Genomic DNA, 23964 nt, shown 5'->3' on the forward strand with positions numbered 1-23964 from the left:
AAACAGTGGGACACATTACTTCAGAGATCTTCTAAAGGGAATTCCTCATGGGAGCACTTAATCATTTAAGGGCCTTTGTTTGAGTCCTGTGTAATTCTAGAACTTTAAAATAGCCCTGAGCCTTTGGCTCAGATGACTGGCAATTTATTATGTGACTATAATAGAAAAAATTATCTACATTCTTACTTTATACAAAAGGACAAATTGGTTTAAAATTAATACATTCTAATACTTACTTGTGAATGTGTTAATGGAAAAATGTTTAATTTCTGTTTGAGCAGTTTGAGAAATTGATTTTAAAATCTAGGACTATGTGCATACAGCTGATTTTTTTAGAAACCTAGTAATTTTTTTTCTCACCTTGCTTCTTCCAGTCTTTGTGCTTTAAAGGATTTCATAATATTTAATTATATTTAATTCTGATAGAATTCATCTCACTTTATTTTGGGGTTGTCACATAGTATGTATTCCTTGATTGGATATAAAATTTTGAAGTAATTTTTGTTTTGATCTTTATTACTTTAAGAACTGTGTTCCAGTTAGAGGTGGAAATGAGACTGTTATTTTTGGGGAGATGATTAGAGAAACCTGAATAATGTTGTCCCATCCGCTTATTTTTGCTGACCTTTTCTGGACGTAGGGAATACTCACCTGATGTTTTTTGCCCTTAACAGACTTTTTAATCCTCAGATCTTTCCATCTCATATGTGCTTTTTGTTGTTGTTGCTGTTGTTGGTTTTTTTGGGGTTTTTTTGTTTCTTTGTTTTGGGTTTTTTTTCTTTTTTATGGTGGTCATTTTGATGATGTTGGTATTGGAAATTGAGTCCAGGCCCTTTGCACTGAGGTACATCTGCAGCCCTTTTTAAATTTTGAGATAGGTTTTTGCATCACTAAATTGACTAGGCTATGTTCAAACGTGTGATTCTTCTGCCTCAGCCTTTCATACTGGTGCCTGGCTTGTTTGCATTTTTTTTTTATTAGGCATGGGAAGGAATCAAATTTCTGTTTACTGCTTTAATATGAACATTCCCTGTTATTTGACCTAAATATCTTTGAAGAGAGACTGTTTAAAAAGCACTTGCCACCCATTTCTTCTCAGTCACCCCATCATCCTTGCCTTCCAACCCTCTGCCTTGTTTTACCTCATTAGAGATCATCATTGGACACTGTGCATATATTCCTCTCATTTGTGTGTTGACAGAGTCACCCTTCTAGAAATAGGTACTATGAGGGTACAAATTTGAGGGTTTTTTAATGCCTTGCAGAATCTTCTCTACATATAACAATACCTGCTGTATAGCAGATAGTAATGTTGCCATGGGAAATAAGACTGTCTCTGTAACTGTGTCTATCTATGTATTAGCTGACCCAGTAAGTAGCATTGATTGTCAAAGTTTTATGCTTTTTTTAAAGTATTAAGAATTGTTTCAAAGCAAATTAATCTACACACAACGTGTGTTTGATGTCTCATCCATTTCAGAAAAAGCAAAGTTAATTCCTAGTGTTTTCTGTGTAGGAATGAACTCCCCTTAAAAAGAAATGTTGAATACTAAATTATCAAATAGGCTTCTCTTTCCTGTAAAGAATGTTTCACTATGTAAAACCACTTTCTATTAGAGGTCCTAAATTAATCATAAAACTGAGTAAAGACAGAAAGAGAGTGATCTATTTTAAGGATTCCATTTTAGTGATTTCTAAGCTAATAGAATTACTTTTTAAAGTAATAATTTATAAAATGTCTTCTAGCTAAAAGTATATCATTTGCTTAATTCAGTTCTTAGGATATAATCACCTGGCTGCTCAGGGGAAAGAAAAACTGGTGTTAGTAGAGTGGTTTCATTGTCATTGTGTCGTAAAGGCAAGAAAACTTGTCTGATAAGGAAAGCAGTATAGTGTATGGTTTTATGGTAAAGAATATGGACTTTTGGGGCTGGGATTTTTTTTAGCTCAGTGGCACTGCATCTGCCTTGCAAGCACAAACTTCTGAGTTCAATCCCCAGTACCGCAAAAAAGAAAGAAAAAAGAACATGGACTTTTGCATCAGACTAAGTGGGTTGACTCAGACAACTACCAATTCTGTGACTTTGGCAGGAAATTGTATCTCTGTGCTTCAGTTTACTCATAAAGTTTGAGTGAATGCCTTACACTTAGTAAGCAGTCAATAAGTCTTAGTTAATAAATAATCAAATTTTGTCCCTATCCCTTGGGCACCTTTGGGGATTAAGAATTGATTAGAAGACTGCTAATCTGGCATGAGGTATAAGAGGAAATTAATGTTACTCTTTTGATGGCACTGGAAAGTCCGCTGTACTGTGAAAATGTTGGGGCTTTCTCCACTTTATCTAACTCCCATTGAGGGCATGTAGGGTTTCTTTGTCTTAATGTTGATACATTCTGCTTTTGTATTTTTTGGTTATTTTTGTTACAGTTTTGTGGCTGAGTGGATTGAAAGGGAATAAGATCTGCTGATACCTCAGAGAGCTAACACCTTTGTGGGTTCTTCCCTATTTCTGTCCTGGAGTGAATTTCATTAATGATGTGTTCTTCCTCAGATGAGTATTTCAGGTTCTTTGGGGCATTTTTTTTTCTGTTTTCAATTTTTATACCTCAGTAAGAACAATAATAACTGATATTTATGGAATATTTAACATACTAATACTTTTTTTTACAGCTTTATTGAGACATAATTGTAGCTCAGTAGAGCACATATTGAAAGCATTCAAATTACTGTTTTGACATATATATATATATATATATATATTTTTTTTTTTTTTTTTCTTATCTCTTTGTTACTTATTTTCTAAAAATCATATTATCTTTTGTTTTCTTCCGTTATTTTTTTTTTTTTTTTAGTCATATGAAACTATCACCACAATCAAGATAATGAACAGCATCAGGATTACTTTTTTTCTCTGTATCCATCTCTTCCTTCTCTTATCTATCCCAAATTACTGATCTGCTTTGTGTCAGGTTATTTTCCATTTTTTAGAATTTTATACTCATGGAATCCATTAGTATTTACTTTTATTTTTGGCCTAATGTCTTTTTGGTCAGCATAATTATTTTGAGATTTACCCATGCTGAGATGTTCATCAGTTTGAATTTGCTCATACCAGTTTGGTAGATATATTTTACTTTTTGATGGTTTTTTCATTGTTTTTTGTTTTTTTTTTCAGCTTTAATTGAGTTTATTGGTACATTTTAGGGATACAGTACAGTTACATTCATTGTTGGGATCTTGTACCTCTACATGACAAGTCTTGGTTCTCATTTTTTCCCCTTGTCCCTGCCCTCCCTTCACCCCCTCCTCCCCATCTACAACCACTTTATTTCCATCTTTTCATTATCTCACATTTTTTTCTTTTCCCTATTACCCTTCCCCTACCCGTCCCACCTTCCCTACACCTCTAGCTCCTTTCTTCCCATTTCTCAATGTCAGTAATCTTATTAGGATCTTATGTATTATTGCAGATTATTTACACCAGAGAAACTATTCGGTATATACACATGTGTGCCTTATTTATTTCACTTAGGAGTATATCTTCATTATGTATCCATTTTCCTATGAATGAATCTATTTTCTCATTCTTTATGGCTGAGTAATATTCCATTTTATAGAAAAACCACATCTTTATCCATTTTCCAACTGATGGGCAAATAGGCTGTTTCCAAGTTTTACCTATTACAAACTGTGCCGCTATAAACATGGGTGTGCATACTTCTCTGTGATATTATTCTTTTAGTTCTTTTGGAAAGATAGCCAGCAGAGGGATGGCTGGGTCAAATGGAACCTCCAGTCCAAGCTCTTTGAGGTATCTCCATATTGATTTCCATAGTGGTTGCACCAGTCTGCACTCCCACCAACAATGGAGAAGGGTTCCTTTCTCCCCACAACCCTGCCAACATTTGTTATTGTGTGATTTCTTATAGCAGCCATTCTTTGTGGGGTGAGGTAGAATCTCAGTGTTGTTTTCATCTGCATCTCTCAAATGATCAGTTATGTAGAACATTTTTTCGTATATTTACTTGCGGCTTTGACTTCTTTGTCTGAGAAATGTCTGTTCATTTCGGATGCCCATTTTTGAATCGGGTCTTTATATTTTGGGGGACTGATTGTTTTGAGTTCTTTATATATTCTTGATAATAGTCCTTTGTCTGAGGAACAGCTGGTAAAAATTTTTTCTCACATTGTAGGTTGTCTCTTAGTTCTGCTGATGGTTTCTTTTGAAGTACAGAAGCTTTTTAATAAGATGAGATCCCAGTTGTTGATTCTATCTGCTAGTTCCGGAGCTACTGAGGATTTGTTCATAAAGTCTTTTCCTATGCCAAAGTCTTCCAGAGTTCTGCCTAACTTACCTTCCAGCAAGTTTAATGTTTCTGTTTTAATATTTAGATCTTTAATCCATTTGGATTTTAATTTAGTGCATGGTGAATTCTTGCATATAAATCTATTTGAAAATTCGCTTACTACTCTTGGTGAATATGTACTTAAATTTCTTTTGGTTAAAGAACTAGGAGTAGCATATCTGGGTTCTGTTTAGTTATATGTCAAGCATTTACAAAAAACAAAATATTTTATGAGGTGACAATATCATTTTACCTTTTTCCACCTGTGTGTGAAAGTTGCAGATATTTCTCATGCCTGCTCAATTTATGGTATAGTCAGTCTTACATTTTAGACATCCTAAAATGAAAAGTAGGTAGTGCTATCTCATTGTGTCTTTAACTTGCATTTCCCTAATGAATAATGATATTGGACTTATTTTCATGTTCTTACTTGCTATCCCTTTCTTTGGGGAAATGTTTGTTTAAATATTTTTGCTATTTTTAATGGTGTTTTTGTCTCTGATTTTTTAAGAGATCTTTATATGATTCAGATACATGTTTTGCATATATTTTCTCTTTAGCTGAGGCATCCTTTTTCTCTTTCTTGACAATGTCTTTTGAAGAACAGAAGCTTAATTTTTATGAAGTATGATTTATCAGTTCTTCCTTTTAAAGATTATTTGGAGTCAGGCATAGTGGTGCAAGCCTATAATCCCAGCACTTGAGAGGCTGAGGCAGGAGGATCCCTGTGAGTTTGAGGTTAGCCTGGACTACATAGTGAGACATCCTGTCCTAAAAAACAAAAAAGAAAAACAAATCTGATTTTGTGCGTCTTTATTTTTTATGTATTTGCCAAAACCAGTATCACTAAGAATTTTTCTCCTAGATGTTTTATCATTCTAGCTTTTACACTTAGGTCTGTGGTACTTTTTGATTTAAAATTTTTTATATGAGGTAAGGGAGGCTGTCAGGTGTTTTTGTTTGGGGGCTTTTGGCACTGTTTGCTGAAATTCTCTTTTCCTTATTGAACTGCTTTTATGTTATTGCTGAAAATCATTTTATCTTATATATGTATGGATTTCAATTCTGTTGCATTAACCTTTCACAAATATCAACCTTTATAGAGATAATATCTTTATAGTAAACTGTTAATAAGTAATGTAGTCTGATAACGTTATTCTTATTTTTCAGTATCATTTGAGTGTACTGTTTGTTGATTTTCATATAGTTTTAGATTCAGATTGTTGATATCCATTAATATTAAAAAACCTTATAGAATTTTGGTTGGGATTAAATTGAAACAAATACTTCTCTGAAATTTCTTTGGGCACTACTGTATAGTTCTTAGTATGAAAGATTTTGCACATTTCAAATTTACTTCTATTTTATATACTTTGATACTATTGCCTCTTTTTCTTTTTTTTTTTGGTACTGGCGATTGACCTCAAGACCTTGTGCTTGCAAGGCAGGTGGTAGCACCACAGAGCAAAATCCCCAGCCCAATTGCCCATATTTTTTATCTCAATTTCCATTTGGTTGTTGCTGCTATGTAGAAATATCATGAATTTCTTTTTTCAGGTGTTCACTTTGTATCATGCAATTCTTCTAAACACGATATTGCTACATAGCTGTTTTGTATAGTCCTTAGTTTTATCTGCATGTATTATGATGTCATCAAATAAGACAGTTTACCTTCTATATTCCAATCTCTAGGCCTCGTTTTTGTTTGTTTGTTTGTTTGTTTGTTTTTTGTATTATCATACAAGCTAGGATTCCCAGTGTAATGTTGACTAGTTGTAGAAGTACACATCATTGCCTTGTCCTTGACCTGAGGGGAAATACAGTCTCTACTACTGAATATGATGTTAGTTGTATGTTTTCTCTAGATCTTATTTATCAGAGTGAAGAGACCCATTTTAGTCTTGGTTTACTGAGAGTTATTTTTCGCCCTTTAAATAATGAATGGAGGTTGAATTTGCAAAAATGATTTTTGTGAGTTTATTGAAATAATCATACAGTTTTTTTCTTTTTAGTGTGGTAATATGATGAATTACGTTGATTCTTTTAATGTTAAACCCATGATCTGTAGGATCTTTAGTGATGTCACCTCTCCCTTTCATCTTTTTTTTTTTTTTCCTGATTGGACTGGCTATGGATTGATCAACTTTATTGATCTTCTTTTAAAGAGAGTTTTTAGGTGCATTGATTTTTTTTTAGTATTTTATCGTTTCTAACGTAGAAGCTGAGATTGTTTATTTGAAGCCTTTCTTATTTTCTTATGTGTTTACTGCTATAAATTTTCTGCTTAGTATTGCTTTAGCAAAATCTAATAGATTTTGATGTTTTCATTAAAAATAATTTCTAGGGGGCTGAGGATTTAGTTCAGTGGTTCTTTTGCCTGCCTTGCAAGCACAAGGTCCCAAGCTCGATCCCCAGTACCAAAAAAAAAGAAAACCTTTCTAAAGATTTTGAAAGTTCAGAATTTCTATTTAAACTTCAGTTCCATTTTCTCTCTTGATTTCTGTTTGACTTGTGATTTACTTAGAAATACATCATTTAGTTTGTAAACCCTAACTTTTCAGATATATGTTTTTTTTTTTATTGAGTTTATTGGTACATTTCAGGTATACAGTACAGTTACATTCATCATTGGGATCTTGTACCTTTACATGACAGGTCTTGGTTCCCATTTTTTCCCTTTGTCCCTGCCCTCCCTTCACCACCTCCTTCCCTCGCCATTTACAAACACTTTATTTCCATTTTTTTCATTTTTTCCTATTTTTTTCTTTTCCCTTATTACCTTTCCCCTACCCTTCCCACTTTCCCTACACCTTTAGCCCTATTCTTCTTATTTCACATGGTCAGTTATCTCATTAGGATCTTATGTACTATTATAGTTTTTAAAATTCAATTCCTTTGTGATCAGAGAACATTCATGACCTGCATCAAGTAAAATTTATTCAGATTTATTTCATGGTATATGAATGTGGTTTGGTTTCTTATATACTTAAGTTGTGTTTTGCTGAAAAGAACATATATTCCATAAAAATATATATTCTGGTGAAGGAATTTGCATTCTTCTATCATCAGATAAAACATTCTATATATTTCATTTAGGTCAAGTTAGTGTTGCTTTATCCTCAGTGATTTTTTTATATACTTATTGTGTTATTTATTGAAAGAATGGTATTGAATTTGCCATGTATAAGCTTTGTGTGCCTTGCAGTTCTATCAAGTATCATCAAGATTGGCAGGGCTGTGCTTGCTTCGGCAGCACATATACTAAGATCGGCAGGCTGTGTTCTTTCTGGAGATTTCAGGGGAGAACCTGTTTCTTGCCTTGGTTTTCTGGCTTATAGAGGCTCCCATACTCATTAGTCATGGACCTCTTCTCCATCTTTGCTGGTAACACCAATCCTTCTGTTTCTCTCACCTGAGGACCCTCATGATTATATTGGACCTACCCAGACAATCCAGGACAAACTCCAACCCAAGATCTTTAACTTAATTACACCTGCAAATCCCTTTTTCTGTGTCATGGGTTTCAGAGATCATACTTTAAACATTTTTGGAAGGCCATTATCCTTCCCACTGTAGCTTATTGTCTGTTTTGTTTTGTTTTTCTTTTGGTTTTTGAGACAGGGTCTCACTATGTAGTTCAGACTGCTCTGGAATTCACTGTGTAGCCCAGGCTGGTCTCGAACTCACAGCGATCCTCCTGCCTCAGCCTCCTGAGTGCTGGGATTACAGGCCTGCGCCACCATGCCCAGCCTGTAGCTTATTGTCTATAATTCATTACAGTTTGGGGGTTTTTTTGTTTTTTTTTTTAATTTTTTGGTACTGGTGATCAAACTCAGGACCTTGCACTTGTGAAGCAAGAATGTACCACTGAGCTAAATCTCCAGCCTATGTTACAGTACTTTGATGGTTGATTGAAGGTTTGTAGTAATAATTATCTTTTGTGTATAGTAGAAGAGCAGATAAAAATTGATCTAAAGAGCCTGATGGCCAAAAGTCAGTAGATGATTGCTATTATAATTATTGTCTTCCCTGTCATCTTATAAAGAGACATAAAAAACATTTAGACGTCTTGCAGGAATCGCTTGTGGTGGTTAGTGTGGACTGTCAGCTTGGTTGGCTTTGGGATCCTCTTGGACTGGTGAAGCACACTTCTGTGCGTTTCTCAGTGGGTCATGAAGGTGTGGCCCTTGTCTGTCGTGTCTTTGCCCTTTCTTTTCTGGCACTGTTCTGCTTTGCTTCCCAGCTGCCATGAACTAGGCAGATTTTTCCCCACCATGCCTTTTTACTATGATGTTTCTACCTTTGAGCAAGCTGACCGTTGACTGAGTCCCTCAAAACTGTTAGTCATATTAAACCTTTTCTCCTTTAAGTTATGGGTGTCAGGTATCATGTGTCAGTGATGACAAAGCTGACTTATACAGAGCTGTTTGGAAATTGCCTGACTTTCTGTCATGACGCATTGCTTCTTGAAACATGTAACTTATTTGATATGACCGTAATCATAACATAGAGACAAAACTACACAAGTAAGCAAAAGGTGGCTCATAACCAAAGTAATTATACTACTGTGAATACAAAGATCAGTGCCAGAGGCAGGCCCATTGACAGCAACAAAAAGTTAATAGTTACTGTGGTGTCAGAAAAGTTATGAGAAACATAGGAAATCAGGAACATTTTTTTTGCACTAAGTAATAAGGGATCATCCATACTTCTTTCAACATTAAGGCTATTGCTCTAAAGGCACTAGCAACCCCAAGGCATTAAGAAGTGGGTGGGAGGGCTGGGGATTTAGCTCAATGGTTCTGCTGCCTGCCTTGCAAGCACAAGGTCCCAAGTTTGATCCTTGGTACCAAAAAGAAAAGAAGTGGGTGGGAGAAATTGGGTCCATTATTCTTGAGTTAAGAAAATTGTGCGATACAGTTTTAAAACATTTCCTTTCACAAGTTTCTTCTTCTTAACAAATGTTAATACATAAAGGAATAAACATTGAGCAAAAAATTTAATAAAACATCTGATTCCTTGATGATGCCAAGTACTGTAGATAGATTTCTACTATACATGCAAACCGACTTTGAAATTATGCTGTCATTTCCCTAAAAAAGTCTGTTGTGACATTACTTTAAATGCCTTTGGAATAATAGCATTCGTCTTTTTGGGGGCATGCTACAAAAGAAAAATTTGATTTTTTCACCTATTCTTTTTTATGGATTTTTATAGTTTTGCCTAATCCTTCTGTGGGTATTAATTTCATTAGTGTTTGGACCCTACTATAAAGGACAGATTACAACAAATTAATTAATGCTTAGCTCCCTTTAAGGTGTTGGCTACTATAAACCCCTTACTATGAGGAGGTGGCATCAAATATATAAAATAGATATTTCATGTAATTGTTTATTCTCAAGAAATTTTGCCTGAGTTCTAAAAATTGCATACATTATTTTCTCATCATTAAATCACAAAGCTACCCAGGTACATCACATTTATTTGCTCTGTGCAGAAAAGCTTTCTGTCTTTGAGGAGGATTTTTTTTTAATGACCATAAAAAGAATATACCTTTTTTTTTGTTTTGTTTTCTTACTTTTACAAAAGACATGTCCAGCCAGGGATTTTAGCTCAGTGGTTCCGCTGCCTGCCCCCTACAAAAGACATGTCCATTATATTGTTTAATATTTTCTATCTTTTTTTTGGTGGGGGATGCATTACTGGGAATTGAACTTAGGGTCTCTCACTTGCCCAGCAGGCGCTGTGCCACTGAGCTCTATCCCCAGCCCATTGTTTCATACTTTTACAAGACCTAATTCCAGAAAGAAATTTTTTTCTCTTGGAAATTTAATAGAATTACTTCTAGTAGAGAGTGTGGGTTATAAGGGTTGTATTATTATTATGCAAATGAGGACTAATGATTCTAATGATAGGATTATTAGTGCTCGTGTTTTATATATATGCTTGTTCTTTTCAAGGTGTGGTTTTCTATTTCTTTTTTTTTTTTTTTTTTTTTTTTTTTTGGTACCGGTTATCGAACTCGGGTCCTTGTGCTTGCAAGGCAGGCGGTGGAACCTCTGAGCTAAATCCCCTGCCCTTCTATTTCTTCTTATAGTCTTAATGCCTTTCACTCAATGTGTCTGTCTTATATCTCATTTTGGAAGAATATATAATTGAAAAGTAAAAATGATAGAGCAGTTTGAGAGTGTCTGTGCAAGTACTCATTTGACTGTAATCACGTGCCTGCTGCATTCATGGTTGTGGTGGGCTGTGCCTCTGAGTTTGTTATATGGTCACTCCTCCCAGGTTTTGAAGTATAAGGCTCCAGGGTGGTTCTTGAAGGGCTCTATTAGTGATCTCTCCCACTTCTCCACCATCCCCAAATAGTATCATCATGGTGAAAACATTTTTTTCAATTACTAGTTGGTTAGAAAGTGTGTGTGTCATTGCTGAGTATCATTTTAGGTGTTTCAAAGACTTATCTGTAATCATAGTATCAGATCAGTCTGTGCAGCACTTTTCCCCCATAATTGCTTCAAGGCATTCAGATAAATCAGTGGACTCCAACATTTATTCATGCTGTGGTGGAGAGGTGGAAGGCAAAACTGAGGCTACAGAGTTGTCAAGTAGGTAGACCTTATATAGGATGTATTTGGTTTCTCATTGACCGAAACCTGAACCTAAATGGGAATCCTGAAGAAATATAAATGCAACTTTAAACCTAGGAGTGTATAAATTTATACTGAAGAGTCAATTTTACATTGTTTTGTTTTATTCCTAATTACCAATTACTTAATTACTTGTATAGATTGACATCAGATAACATAAGCTTTTAGGATAGCCTCTTTTTTTTTATAATGCCAATTAGCTTTGGTGATATGAACCATAATTGTAGAAATATTTTAGTCTTATCTCTTGGTAAATGTTACCATTCAGTGTTCTTATATAGTAAGAATATATCCCATAGAGAGCTATTTCCTTTTTAATATTTAGTGTATTATGTTTTCTAAGATTTATTTGGCACTCATCAGATAAAGTTTTAGTAAATTATGGTAATTAAAATAATCCCAAAGTATATTTGTACCAGACTTAGTCATTTTTGCTAACCTACTGTGGCTAACCTTATCAAACTAGATAGTACCAAACTTAAAATATTTATCCTCCTGCCATTATAGGCATTTCAGCTCTCTCTTCCAAAACATTGTTTAATTCTGCTTCACTATAAAATAAATCTTTGCAAGTTTCTTGATCCCCAAAATTTGGGGAGCCAGCTTTCAGAAAGCTGAGTTCATTTGGCTATTCACTTATTCGTTCCTGTATCAGTTAGTGTTCACTGGAGGCATGGATTTAATATAAGATAGATATATATCATGACATATATATGATGCATATAAGGATTTATGAGTCGGGCTTACTACTATGGTCACCTGAGGAGTCAAGTGTGGAAGAATGGACATTTAAAGGATTCAGTCAAAAATAGAAGTCCTGGAACTCTGCAAAATCTCATGCAAGTCTGTATCAGGAAGCCAAAGGGTCTCTGCTGAATGGCTGAAGAGTCTATACTAGAAGCCTGGAGATGGATGTCCACAGGCAGTAGTGAAGACTGGATGTCCTCTTAAAAAATAGAAGAAGACTTCCTTCTTTCCCTTTCTTTTCCATCCAGACTACAAGCTTGGCGCCTCCCACACACAGGATAGGTCTTCCCTCTTCAGTAAGTCGTTATGCAGACATGTCCAGAACTATGCTAAACAGATTACTGGGCATTTCTTACCAAGTTGACACCATAGTTAGTGATCACAATTTTCTTATAAATACATATTAAACACCTACTTTGTATAGCTGCAGGTGCTATTCAAGTACTTAGCAAATAAATGCCTTTGAGGAGCATTCATTGTTGCAGGGAAAGAAACATATGTGACTATGTTTTATACATAAGTGCTGTCAAGGATCTTGGACCATGCACAGTGTGAACATGCAGATAGAAGCAGTCAGCAAACTGTATACCTTGCTTCTGGGGTCACCCTTCTTGCTGTTGTGATCCCTTTTATTCTTCCTGTCAGTTGCCTGAAATAGGTGTGGAGAGAGAGTAGTAGGAGAAAAATATCAGTTTTTATGGAGCTGTAGAACTAGGACCAATGGGTTCCCAGGCAGAGTTGCATTTGAGCTTGAGCTCCTTCACCTTCCTTCTGTATCCCTAGAGGTGTTTGGAGCCCAGGTTCTCTTGAGTTCCCCACTGAGAGTTTCTGTAGGAAGAGAGCCATTCTTCCCTTGCAGTCTACTTGAGCAGTGATGATTTTTTTTCATTGATTATGTTCCTGCCTGCATTAAAAGCTCACTGATGCATGTTATCTATTTTTCCAAGGACTTCAAGAATCAACCGTGCATTAGGTATTGGGCACATTACACAATACAAATTTATAGTTGGCAGAGCCAAAGGGCTCTTTTAAACTAGGTATTGGTATTTTAGTACATACTGTGAGAGTATGGTGCCAAGGTGAATGAAGTGACCAAAAAAAGGGGTAACAAAAAAAAAGGGAAATGATGTGTTGTTTTTCTCAGAAGATCGAAGCAAAAGGAAAGAAAGCAAATAACTGGAAACTAGGAATAGATTGGAAGATGCTATTGTTGAAAACATGTAGGCTAATTCATTAGGTTGATAGTGCTTGTGGATCAAGAAATACTAGGATTAGGGTGCTCGGTTCAGGGGTGTGGCTCAGAAAGCCAGGTGGGGCCCGGTATTGACAAGGGACAGTGCTTAGTTTGAATCTATCCATACATTAATTAAAGGTATTAGTAATGTGTAGTGTCATTCATATATATTTAGTCTATGAAGACTTAAATTTCATTTTTCATATGGCTTGTTCCTAATTTGTAGTATTTCATTAAAATGGCCTTGGTCTATTTTTTTTAAAACTTGTAAATAGGAGTTGAGTTTATGCTGCCTTCTACAGAAATAGAAGCCATTCTGAGAGTCAAAGTTGCACAAACATATTTTTGTGAAATTCTAACGTGCTATACTATTATATATCCCTAATCCCTCAGATGTGTTAAGGGGAAATATAAATATCTGTCACCATGGACACAATATTATCAGTTTATCAGTGATCACTACTATTCTCTGGCTTTTCTGACTGATTTAATGATGCATAGGTTTTTTTAATTTTAGTTTTGTTACTCTCTGAAATGTATGCACTCATTTTATTAACCTTTTTGTAAACTAGATGCTTTCTGATGCAGCACCTGGAAAACTGAGAATTGTTCATGGAGATGTGTTGACGTTTAAGATAGAAAAGTCTTTTCCAGCAAGTCTTAAAAGACCCTGGGAGGATGGTAAGTGCCTTGTCTTTAATTTCCTTTTGTCATTATTTCTATCACAAATATTTAATTCATATAGTATTTATTATAATATATTTAAAATTATCTGGACAGTTAAATAATTTGCAGTGTAATTCTTTAATTTTTCCATTTCCATCCACAATTTAAAATCCAGTTCATTTCTTCTTAGTTTTCTGTCTTGCATTTTCCAATGTTTTAGATTCTGTGCAACTAAACATCATTTTTGTGATCTATATAAAACATGGGGTAAACTATGAAGTGTTACTTTTTCCATATGGTGAAAAAAGGTATTCTAGTAAACCAAGCAACACCCAATACTTTTTTCCCCCCATTGTCTTTTGCACTTAGTGATCAATAGAGTTATTCTTCATTCATGGACAGTGTTTATTGATACCTTCTATGGGTCACCCTTTTGGAATCCACAGTTAAAGTTTTTGCTCATCAGAAACTCTCAGAACACATGGAAGAGGATTTGGATGCATTGCACCTAGCTTCCCCAGGATCAGGTTCCTTTAGAGTGATCTGCATTTGTAGTCTCCAGCTTTCAGCCAACCTTTCAGTAAACACCCTCAAGGTTTTCAACCCTGCCCCTGTCCCAGTGATCAGTAACCTGTTTGAAACTTAGCTCACTACACTCTCCTGCATTCATTTGACTGTTATCCAACTGTCTTCTGGAAAGTCTGTCTGCCCTTGTATTCCCTAATTGCAGACCTTCCTTCCTGTTTTTCCTTTGACATTTCTGAACTTTCTCTATTGTTTGCTAGTGATTTTTTTTCCACCCACTTCTAACATGTTCTTTCTGGGGTTTTTCTTTCTGGCCTTCTTTTTCTCATTGTACAGATTGGCTCACTCCACTCCTGGTTTTTCACTCCCCCAGTGTACTGCAGGCACTTACATCTTTTTGCAGAACCTGTACCCCTTTTAAGGGCATATGGCCCCTTAATAACCCCATAGGCATTTTCTAACTTCATCACGTCCAGAGAAAATTATCTTTTCCTTTAAACCAACTCTTTCATGTACCTAAGCCAGAAATCTGGACTTTCACCAACTGAACATTAATTAGACAGAAGTTTTTCCTTAATAAATCAAAGTTCAATTCAAAGAAAATACAGCTTTTGAAGAGTAAATGACTAAAAAATACTCAGCCATATCTTTTAATGTATTTTTGTTACTATTAATATCCGGTTTGATTTTACTCTGAACTAAAATTATGTTTGGGATTTATTGATGAATTAATTCTAACTTTCCCCCCTACAAAACAGATCCTCCAAATATACATATTATTGGAAATCTGCCTTTTAGTGTTTCAACTCCACTGATTATCAAGTGGCTTGAGAACATTTCTAATAGAAATGGACCTTTTGCTTATGGTAGAACTCAAATGACTTTGACTTTTCAAAAGGAAGTGGCTGAGGTAAGTTTTAACTTTTTTTGCTATTTGACCACATGATCAGATTCCCAAATAATACTGTATTTTCACCCCAGCTGTATGTTCTAGTACATACTTGAGTATACACAGATTAAGCAACAACTCAGCTAAAATTTAGGCATATGAGGATGAGAGATAATAGGGCTTGAAGCTTCTAGGGAGAGCGAATGTGAATGATGTTTGTGAGCCAAGAAGGAGATGCAGTAAATGTAGGGACGCAGTACCCATAGACATGATCAGAGAAAGGCAAAAACTGTGTGTCAGCCATGTAGTCATATGTTGGGTGTGGAGTGGTATCTTAAATTGATCGTTTGTGCTCAGTAAGATGATAAAGAATACGATCATCAACTGAGAAAGGGAATTAAGGGCGAAGCTCTTATGATCCAGCATATAAATTTTGTCTTAGCCCCCACCTCGGTGGTGCCTGCAGTGCCTGCCTCCCCCCAGCAGGTGTGTTCTGAATCAGTTTCTAGGATGAAAACCTCCAGGCTGATCACAGGCAGCTCTTAAACTGCAGAGGTTAAAGGAGGGGAACTGTGGGCTCTAAGTCTGCCTCATTCCAGTTGCACTCCCTGTCACTGAGGTAATCAGTGCTGTAAATTTTGGATTTATTATTCCATCCCATAGTCTTTTTACCACATGGAATTTATATCCATATAAATAGTATACTTTAGTTTTATCTCTTTTTTTTAGCTTTATATAAATGAATTCATAAAAGATGCATTTTTTTATCTGGACCGTCTTTTATAGGGTTTGCTCATATTACTCATAACTATACTTTATTTACATATATATGCACCTATTGCCCACAATAGACTGTCATTTTTTGTCCATTCTCCTGTCGACGACTCAGAATTAGCTGTCATCATTGTTCTTATATTTATGTCAGCTGGGACACATGGGCAAGATTTCTTTAGGGTATGTGTATGGAAGTGAAACTGCAAGTGCTGCCTCTTGCTAGACAGTGATAAATTGTTCTTGAAAGTCATTATACCTGTGTATATCCCCACCAGCAGTGCACATGAGTTCATTTTGCTCCATATTCTTGCTAATACTTGGTATTGCTTGGTTTGTATGTTTTAATTAATCTAGGTGTAATAGTATATTGTGTTGCATTTTATTTTGTTTCTGGTGGTTTTGAATGACATTGCAAACCCCCCTTTATGTGTTTACTGGGCTTTGGGTCAGTTGGGTATGTACGTACACAGCTTGCATATCTTTCTGTTGGGCTCCTTGTCTTTTTCTTTTGGATTCAGTGTTTTCACATAGTCTCCATACCAGTCCTCATTATTTAGATGAGTTGCAGATTTCCTCTTCTGTTCTCTGACATATTGTCATTTTCTATTTACAGTGTTTTTTAAAGATTAGGTATTCTCATGAACTCATTAGATCGTGATTATTGTTTTTATGTGTCTTGTTAAATCATTTTATGGCTTGAGATTATGAAGATATCCTTTTGTTATCTGCTAGAAGCTTTATGTTTTACTTTTCACATTTGTATCCATAATCCTTATGAGATTGATTTTTGTGTATTTAGTTGAAGTAGAACCTCAGTTTCACCATTTTTAACATATGGATCCCAACTAGCTTCATTCATGAATAAGTCTGGCCTTCATTGATCTCTGTCAATACCTCTGCAAAAGCATTGTTTTGTTTTTTGTTGTTTTGTTTTGTTTTTTTGAGACAGGGTCTCACTATGTAGTTGAGACTGCCCTGGAGCTCACTATGTAGCCCAGGCTGATTTCGAACTCACAGCGATCCTCCTGCCTCAGACTCCTGAGTGCTGGGATTACAGGCATGCGCCACCACAAAAGCTTTGTTTTGATAATTAGAAAATGATGTAAAATCCACAGGGCCCAGTTTAGAGCATAGAGAAAAGAACCTCAGGAGGAACATTCTGATCAGATCAGAGCCAATTAAGAAGGTGAGTTTGATCAAATACCTATTATGTTTCATATGTTGAAAGAATACAGAAGTTCATGGGAGTTTAGAATTGAATTAGTTATAAATAAATAGCTAAATACTGTATTGAGTGAGATAAATACCTCAATTAATGAACATTTTTGGAAGCTAGCTATGCTCGCCACTATACCACTAGTGCACATTCATGAGCATTTTTGTTTGTGAGCAATTTGGTTCGCAAACAGAAGGTCTAGCCAAATTTTGTTTTTGTTTTTGAACTCTAATCAGGTGATGAACACAACCATGGCCATCTTTCATGCACAAACATGAACATGGACATCTTTTCCAGAATCCTAGAATGAATTAAGTTTGTGAATCATGGTACCACTGTAAAAGTTGCCATTACTGAAACAGGAAGTAAAAACCTAAGCAAAAGACCTGTTTAAAAAAAATTGACATAACCTTACCAAAAGTTCACTGAGAAAAATCATGAGAAATATTAGTCCTGAAAGGAAAGATGATTATTGTAAAGATGTTGATTTTTTTCAAATATATAGCTTTGTAATCTAATATAGTTATAATCCTTAAAGAATTTCTCTTGAAATATAGGGGTTATATATTCTTGGGCATGCAAAAATATATAAGATATGTTGAAAAAGAATAATGAGAGAAGATTTGCTTTAATAATCAAAACAGTATGACATGGTGCAAGACAGATTGATGGCCAGATTAGAAGGTCCAGGGGCAGGCAATTTTATATATGATAATGGTCAGATCAAAAATTATTAGTGAAGGGAAGAATTATTTAGTAACCTGTGGATATTGGTTAACTGTTAGAAAAAATATTTTAGTGATATGCCTTACAAATTCCAATTACTGTGTTTTCAAAGTCATATATGATACACTTTTAGTTCTATTGAGTAGATTTTTCACTTAAAATATTGTATTTTTACCTCAAAAATTTCTATTTGGGTCTTTTTATACCTTCCCTTTCTCTCATTGTATTTATGCTTTCCTTGGAATTTTTGTATAGAACCAGTATGTTTGCTATTTATAATAGCAGTTTTGTGTGCTGCTGGCTGCTCATAGAACTTGATGAACCTGTGTTTAAGTAATGAGTTACCAGTCATTCTGGATATGCACTATCTTGAGTCTAGCAGCAGTTCCACCTTATGTCATTCCCCTCATTGGCATGAAGTCAGATATGATTGGGGCTGGGGAGCTCCTGAGTAACAGAAGACAGCCCTCTCCAGGAAATTTGGCGGGATTTAAGAGCTCTGCACAAGCAACCAGGGACAAAGACCAAATAGGTTTCTAATTATAACACATTGGTGGATTTTTTTTTTCCAGCTGACATGATTATTATGGTATTTGTGTTCTCATGTAACACAATAGAGATGCAGAATACTATTACACTGTAATTCTGCTGGGGTAGATAGAAGAAGAGCAGAGCCCTAGGAGATGGAGTTACATTTTCAGTAACTCAGCGTCAGTTATAGTTTTTAATGATAGTGTTGCTGCAGCCTCACCATAGGCAATTATTTTCCTTTAAAAAAGGTTGATTTTAGTTAAATTTTAGCATGAACATTTAGAAGAATTTGCGTTAAGTATGTAATTAACATTTACATTTACAAAACAGATACAAATATGTACCATCCTCTTTTTTCTAGGTCTAGAGGATCTAAATCTAAGAATTCAGCTCATACACCATAAAGGACATACAGATAGCATTGAATTACAGCTCAGAAAATAAGAGTTAGACTGTATAGCAATAAATTAGATCTTAACAAATCTCATCTCATTTCACTTTATACTTGGTGAAACTAAGGCTCAGAGTGGTTTAATGTCTTTCCAAGGGTCATGGAGTAGTTATAAGAAAAACTGAACTGGAGCACAGCCCATTTGCTAAAGTTGTGTTGTTTAAGCTCTGGGTGTTGCTGGACCTGTGGCTTTTCTCCAGTTGGTTCTAGTGTCAACCTCTGTCTTCTACTATTTCCAGGAGACCTTGCCTCTTTTGGGTACGTCACCAGCAGTGAGAGTCATCTCTCCATTGATGATAGTTATTCTTGACCCTTTTATGAGGCTGTGAAACTTCTCAGATATAAGCCTGTTATGGAAGGAATTGGCCAGTGACGCACAGAGGCAGCAGAATGGAAGTAAAATAACAAAAGTTTACTCCATCAATGGGGATCAGTGACACCTAATGGTGGTGCCCTGATAGATTCCCATTGGTTACAACTCCTTCTTTTATAGGGTTTTACAGCCTTGATCTCATTTGTGCATTTTCACAGCTCAAATTGCTCATATTTAAAACATGGTGGCAAAGCAGTTGAGTTTCAACCCAAATGCAGCACTTCTTTGGTAGGGGAGGTTACCTTTAAAATTCATTTAGTTAGCCAGGTGTGGTGGCGCACGCCTCCCAGCACTCCCAAGGCTGAGGCAGGAGGATGGCTGTGAGTTCGAGACCAGCCTGGGCTACATAGTGAGTTCCAGGTCTCAACTACATAGTGAGACCCTGTCTCAAAAAAACAAAACAAAACAAAACAAAAAAATTCATTTAGTTATCTATTCTAGCTAAGGGGAAGAAGGTGTGTTTGGTCAGCAAAGCTAACAGTGATTCTTTTTATTTACAAAACTTTTGAGGGAGACTAGATGCTCTAGTCTGGTTAATTCTGAATTAAACCGAGTAAAGGGCAGAAGTTATCTTATATTGTGATGTTGCATACAGTTTTTGCCGTTAAAGTTTTCCCTATCAAGCCTACTCTTTCTACTTGTTTTAAAAATTATTTTAAATGAACAAGAAAAGATAACACTGTCCTTGTAAATTATTTGAACACTTGTTTTTCTTGTACTTTGTCAAAATGCTTTTTAAAGCCCAAGGATTAGAGGTTTCCTTTTACTGAAAAATTAACTGATTTGGTTTCCAGGCCTTTTGTTGTTAAAATCATCTATCTCTTAATGGACATTGAGTTTCTTAGCTTTACCTATAAAATCTCACAGAAAAAGGAGGGCATGCTTGAATGCTTGATAGACTGTTTGTTAACTTTTATTGGAAGTCTTTTTGTAAGATTTCCTGGTCTGTGACTTGAATTTTTACTTATTAAGTTAGGGACAGTTATGTGTGCTATGTAGTCTAAGTTAAGATGATTATTTACATGTTTGCGTCTCCAAAACCTGAGCATATTTGTGGCCAAGATTTAATAGTCAAGTCGATGAGTTAGAATGTACTGGATGCTTAGTACTCTAAGTGAAATCGACCTAAATTTGATCTATTTTTACATCAAATTAGAACACTTTAACTTTTTGCCTCACAGGTTTGCATTTTAGTTAAAATGAGTTAGAGTGAGTTTTGAGTTCTCTTCAATTTATCAGTGGAAACACATCTTTCAAATGTAAAGTAAAACATTAGTTATGCAGGGGAAATTCAGGATGAAATAGTAATTTAAAACATGTGGGCATTTCTTTTGGTTCATTTTTAAAATATTGTAATTATTATGTTCATACTAGCTTTTAAAGATCTGCTGTGAATTGTGTTGGTTGAATGTAATGCATTTACAATGCATTTGAATTTTTTAATTTTATTCTGGTAGTAAAATTTAGCTCATTTTTTCCTTCATGGAGAGCTAAAAATATTTTTGACCATTTTATCTATGAGCCTATTCTTTAAATTTATATTTCTGTCATGTCTTTTTTTATTTGCTTCAGAGTATATACATTTTTTGATTTTACATGTTAGGAGGAATTCACTTTGATATATATGCTTTTATTATTTGCTTATTTTGAATTTTTCCTTCTTGATAATTTCAAATGTACCAAAACAGATAAAAGCCAGGTGATTAAAAATACAAATTTGGGTAGCATAAGGGAATGGCTTCTAAGTAACAAAATAAATGCTACAAAATTTCCAGATTTGCCTATAAACTTCCTCAGCATCTCTCATAAAACCTGTGTTTTCATCTTAGTCAAGGCAAAGTTCTAACAAGCCAAATGATGTGGTTTTTATGCCCACACCAAGTCAGAAGCAGCAAAGTAAAGGACTAGTAGAGTAGGTCAGCATATGACAGTGAAGGAAGAAAAAGGAAACACAGTAGCAACTAACTGTAAAAACACTGCACCTTTGATGGTTAGTGTAGGGCCCAGGGACCCATACCTGGCCTGGGATTAGTCCAGTCATTACTGGTATTGCATTTGTAATAGTGACCCTGAATCATTCACTAGAGGGTTGGAATGTCTTTGCAGCTTTAAGAACACAGAGAAGCAGAATACATTTTAGAATCATCAGTAGGTCTAATTGTTTTACTCAGTACTCAGCTCTGTCTAGTTTTAATATATTGCTCTATTTTTGTTTCTTTTTAAAGAAATTAAATACTATAAATATGTTTGGAAACCTCTTCTAAATCTTTTCTTCCTATAGTTTGTTTCATGTTAAAAAATTGATGATCACCATTTCCATGCACGTTTTTTACTTACCTGCACTGGAGATAATATACCAGAGGTACAGATATAGTAGGGGTTATTTTTGAAGTTTTTATATAAATGGCATCAAACTGTACTCATTTTTTGCCACATAATTTATACTTTTATTTTTGGATTTAAGCTATATTGATAGCCCTTGTTATTTATTTTAGCTATTTTGTATTCTGTTGACAAAAATAACCAGTGCATTTATTCACCTATGGATGGACTTTTTTGTTTTTCTGCTTTGTTTTTATACTACATATGATGCTACATATCTCATGTAAATTTAGAAACGATTCTTTAGGATATATTCCCAAGGTAGGTCTGGCGAGTTGTAAGGATTCATATTACTTCAATTTTATTATGTCTTGACAAAGTATGCTGCAAGGTACTTACACTGATTTCCCTCTCACTAGTGTGCCTGAGAGTTCCTGTAGCTCCATATAGTCATCCTTACTATTTCTAGCAGTTCTTTATTTTTAATTTGTGCCCATTTCATAAATATGGAATTACATCTCATGGTTTTAATTTATGTATTTCTCATTTGTAACATAGTTTATGTTACATAGCTTATCCTTCCTTTGTGTATAATTTATGGTTATGGGTCATTTGGGTAGCTCTTCTATGATTTGCTTTATTATATTTTCTATAGTACTTTGTCTTGTGATTATTAATGACTAATATGTAGGCATTTTTTCTGTACTCTGAATACTAACCTCTTATTCACATATTCTGAACATGAATCCTTTGATTTTTCAAATACCTTCTCTTGGTTTGTGGTATTTATAGTGTTTTATTGTACATAAAATTTTAACTTACATAGAATAAAATACATCAGTCTTTGTAGCTTTTGCAGCTTTAAGACATTCTTCTCTGCCATCAGAGTCATACTTTATGAAGATTTTACTTTAGGTTATGGTAAAAGATTAGGACCTACTCTTTCTCCTGTACATACCTCATTATACCAATATTACTTACTGAATATCCTAGCTTTTTCTCATTAGCAGTCGCTGTCACATTTGTCAGGACCCACATGTGCCTGAGTCAGTCTGTGCATGTAGCAGTACTGTCTTAATTTTGATGTCCGGGACTGTGGGCCTTCCCATCCACATTGTTGGCATTCTTCAGAGTGTATTGGCCATTCTTAGCCTTAGATTAAATTTTACATGGAATTTGGTTTTTAGAATCTAATTTAATTTAAATGAAATTTAATTAAATTAAATTTCATTTAATTTAAATGAAAATGAAGGTTCTTTTTAACAATCCTGTTAGCATTTTGATTAAAATTACATTGTGTTTATTTAGTTCAGATATACCTGATTAATTACAAAATTAAAATGTTTGGGTCCCTAAGCCAGGCATGGTGGGGCATGGTGGCACATGCCTGTAATCCCAGCACTTGGGAGGCTGAGGCAGGAGGATCTCTGTGAGTTCGAGACCAGCCTGAGCACAGTTCCAGAGCAGACTGAACTACATAATGAGACAAAACACCAAAAAAAAAAAAAAAAAAAAAAAAAAAAAAAAATGTTTGGGTCTTTAAAGGTTAATTTCCTCAGTTTTTACAAAAAATCATATGTCAAAAATGGCCAATCTCCCAAGTGTTCTTAAATTTTCAGTTTTGTTATATTTAAAGAAAAGCGCATCATTAAAAATGTTCTTTTTGTGTTGGAATATTCAAGAAATTAAATATTTAAGCATCTTTAGTTCTTCATTATCCTTGCTAATTTCTTCATTAAATATTTATTGATTAGTTGCTTTATGAAAGACATTCTGCTATAGAATATAACTGATTTGGAAACAACAGTAGTGGTAGGGAAGTTTTCTTGCCTGAGTTTTTTAGTGCATTGTACAGAATACAATAAATGCTTCCAAGATGTTGGTGATGTTGGAGGAGTGGACTACATGTCATGTATCAGATATTCTGTGCTTTTATCATTTGTCTCAAAAAAATCTAGCATGGGAGACAATGAAATGTTGTCTCTATTCTACTCATTAAGCCATACTAAAATTCCTTTTTTGTCCTATTGTAGAGACTTGTAGCCACTACAGGAAGCGAACAGCGCAGTCGCCTTTCTGTTATGGCCCAGTACCTCTGCGATGTTAAGCACATCTTTACCATTCCAGGGCAAGCTTTTGTCCCCAAACCAGAGGTAAATTTCTGTTTATTTGTTTTATTGTATCAGAATTTGAATATCTGTTATAATCCTTGTTCCTCTGAAGATGTGTCATAGGAAATACTCTCTAGAATCTAATATTTATATGCAAACTGCACTATCACTTTTTTTCACATTCTCTTGAGTAGGAACCACATACTTTTTTTGAGTTTGTCTCCCCCTTAGAGTGATCAGATGTCTAGGTTTATGTAGTGGTTTAATCATCATCTTTACCATCATCATCATCATCATCATCCCCTGCTACTCTTACAAATATTCCAGTATGACACAGGTAAATAACATGGTCACTCAGTCCTTGAAAATAGAAATCAATTTTTTTTTTTTTTTTTTTTGTTT

General features: G+C 34.9%; 1 protein-coding gene across 1 annotated transcript in view; it reads left to right on the top strand.

Moving 5' to 3' along the window:
- The window catches only part of Tfb1m (transcription factor B1, mitochondrial), a 57978-nt gene that overhangs the window by 3895 nt on the left and 30119 nt on the right, over window positions 1-23964 (top strand). Inside the window, exons 3-5 of the mRNA XM_010625202.3 lie at window positions 13551-13659; window positions 14928-15079; window positions 23485-23604. Coding sequence (XP_010623504.1) covers window positions 13551-13659; window positions 14928-15079; window positions 23485-23604 — 381 coding nt within the window. The remainder of the gene's footprint in view (window positions 1-13550; window positions 13660-14927; window positions 15080-23484; window positions 23605-23964) is intronic.

This window comes from Fukomys damarensis, unplaced genomic scaffold (assembly GCF_012274545.1).
Source record: "Fukomys damarensis isolate Sample0158 unplaced genomic scaffold, DMR_v1.0_HiC HiC_scaffold_14, whole genome shotgun sequence".
Lineage (NCBI taxonomy): Eukaryota > Metazoa > Chordata > Mammalia > Rodentia > Bathyergidae > Fukomys > Fukomys damarensis.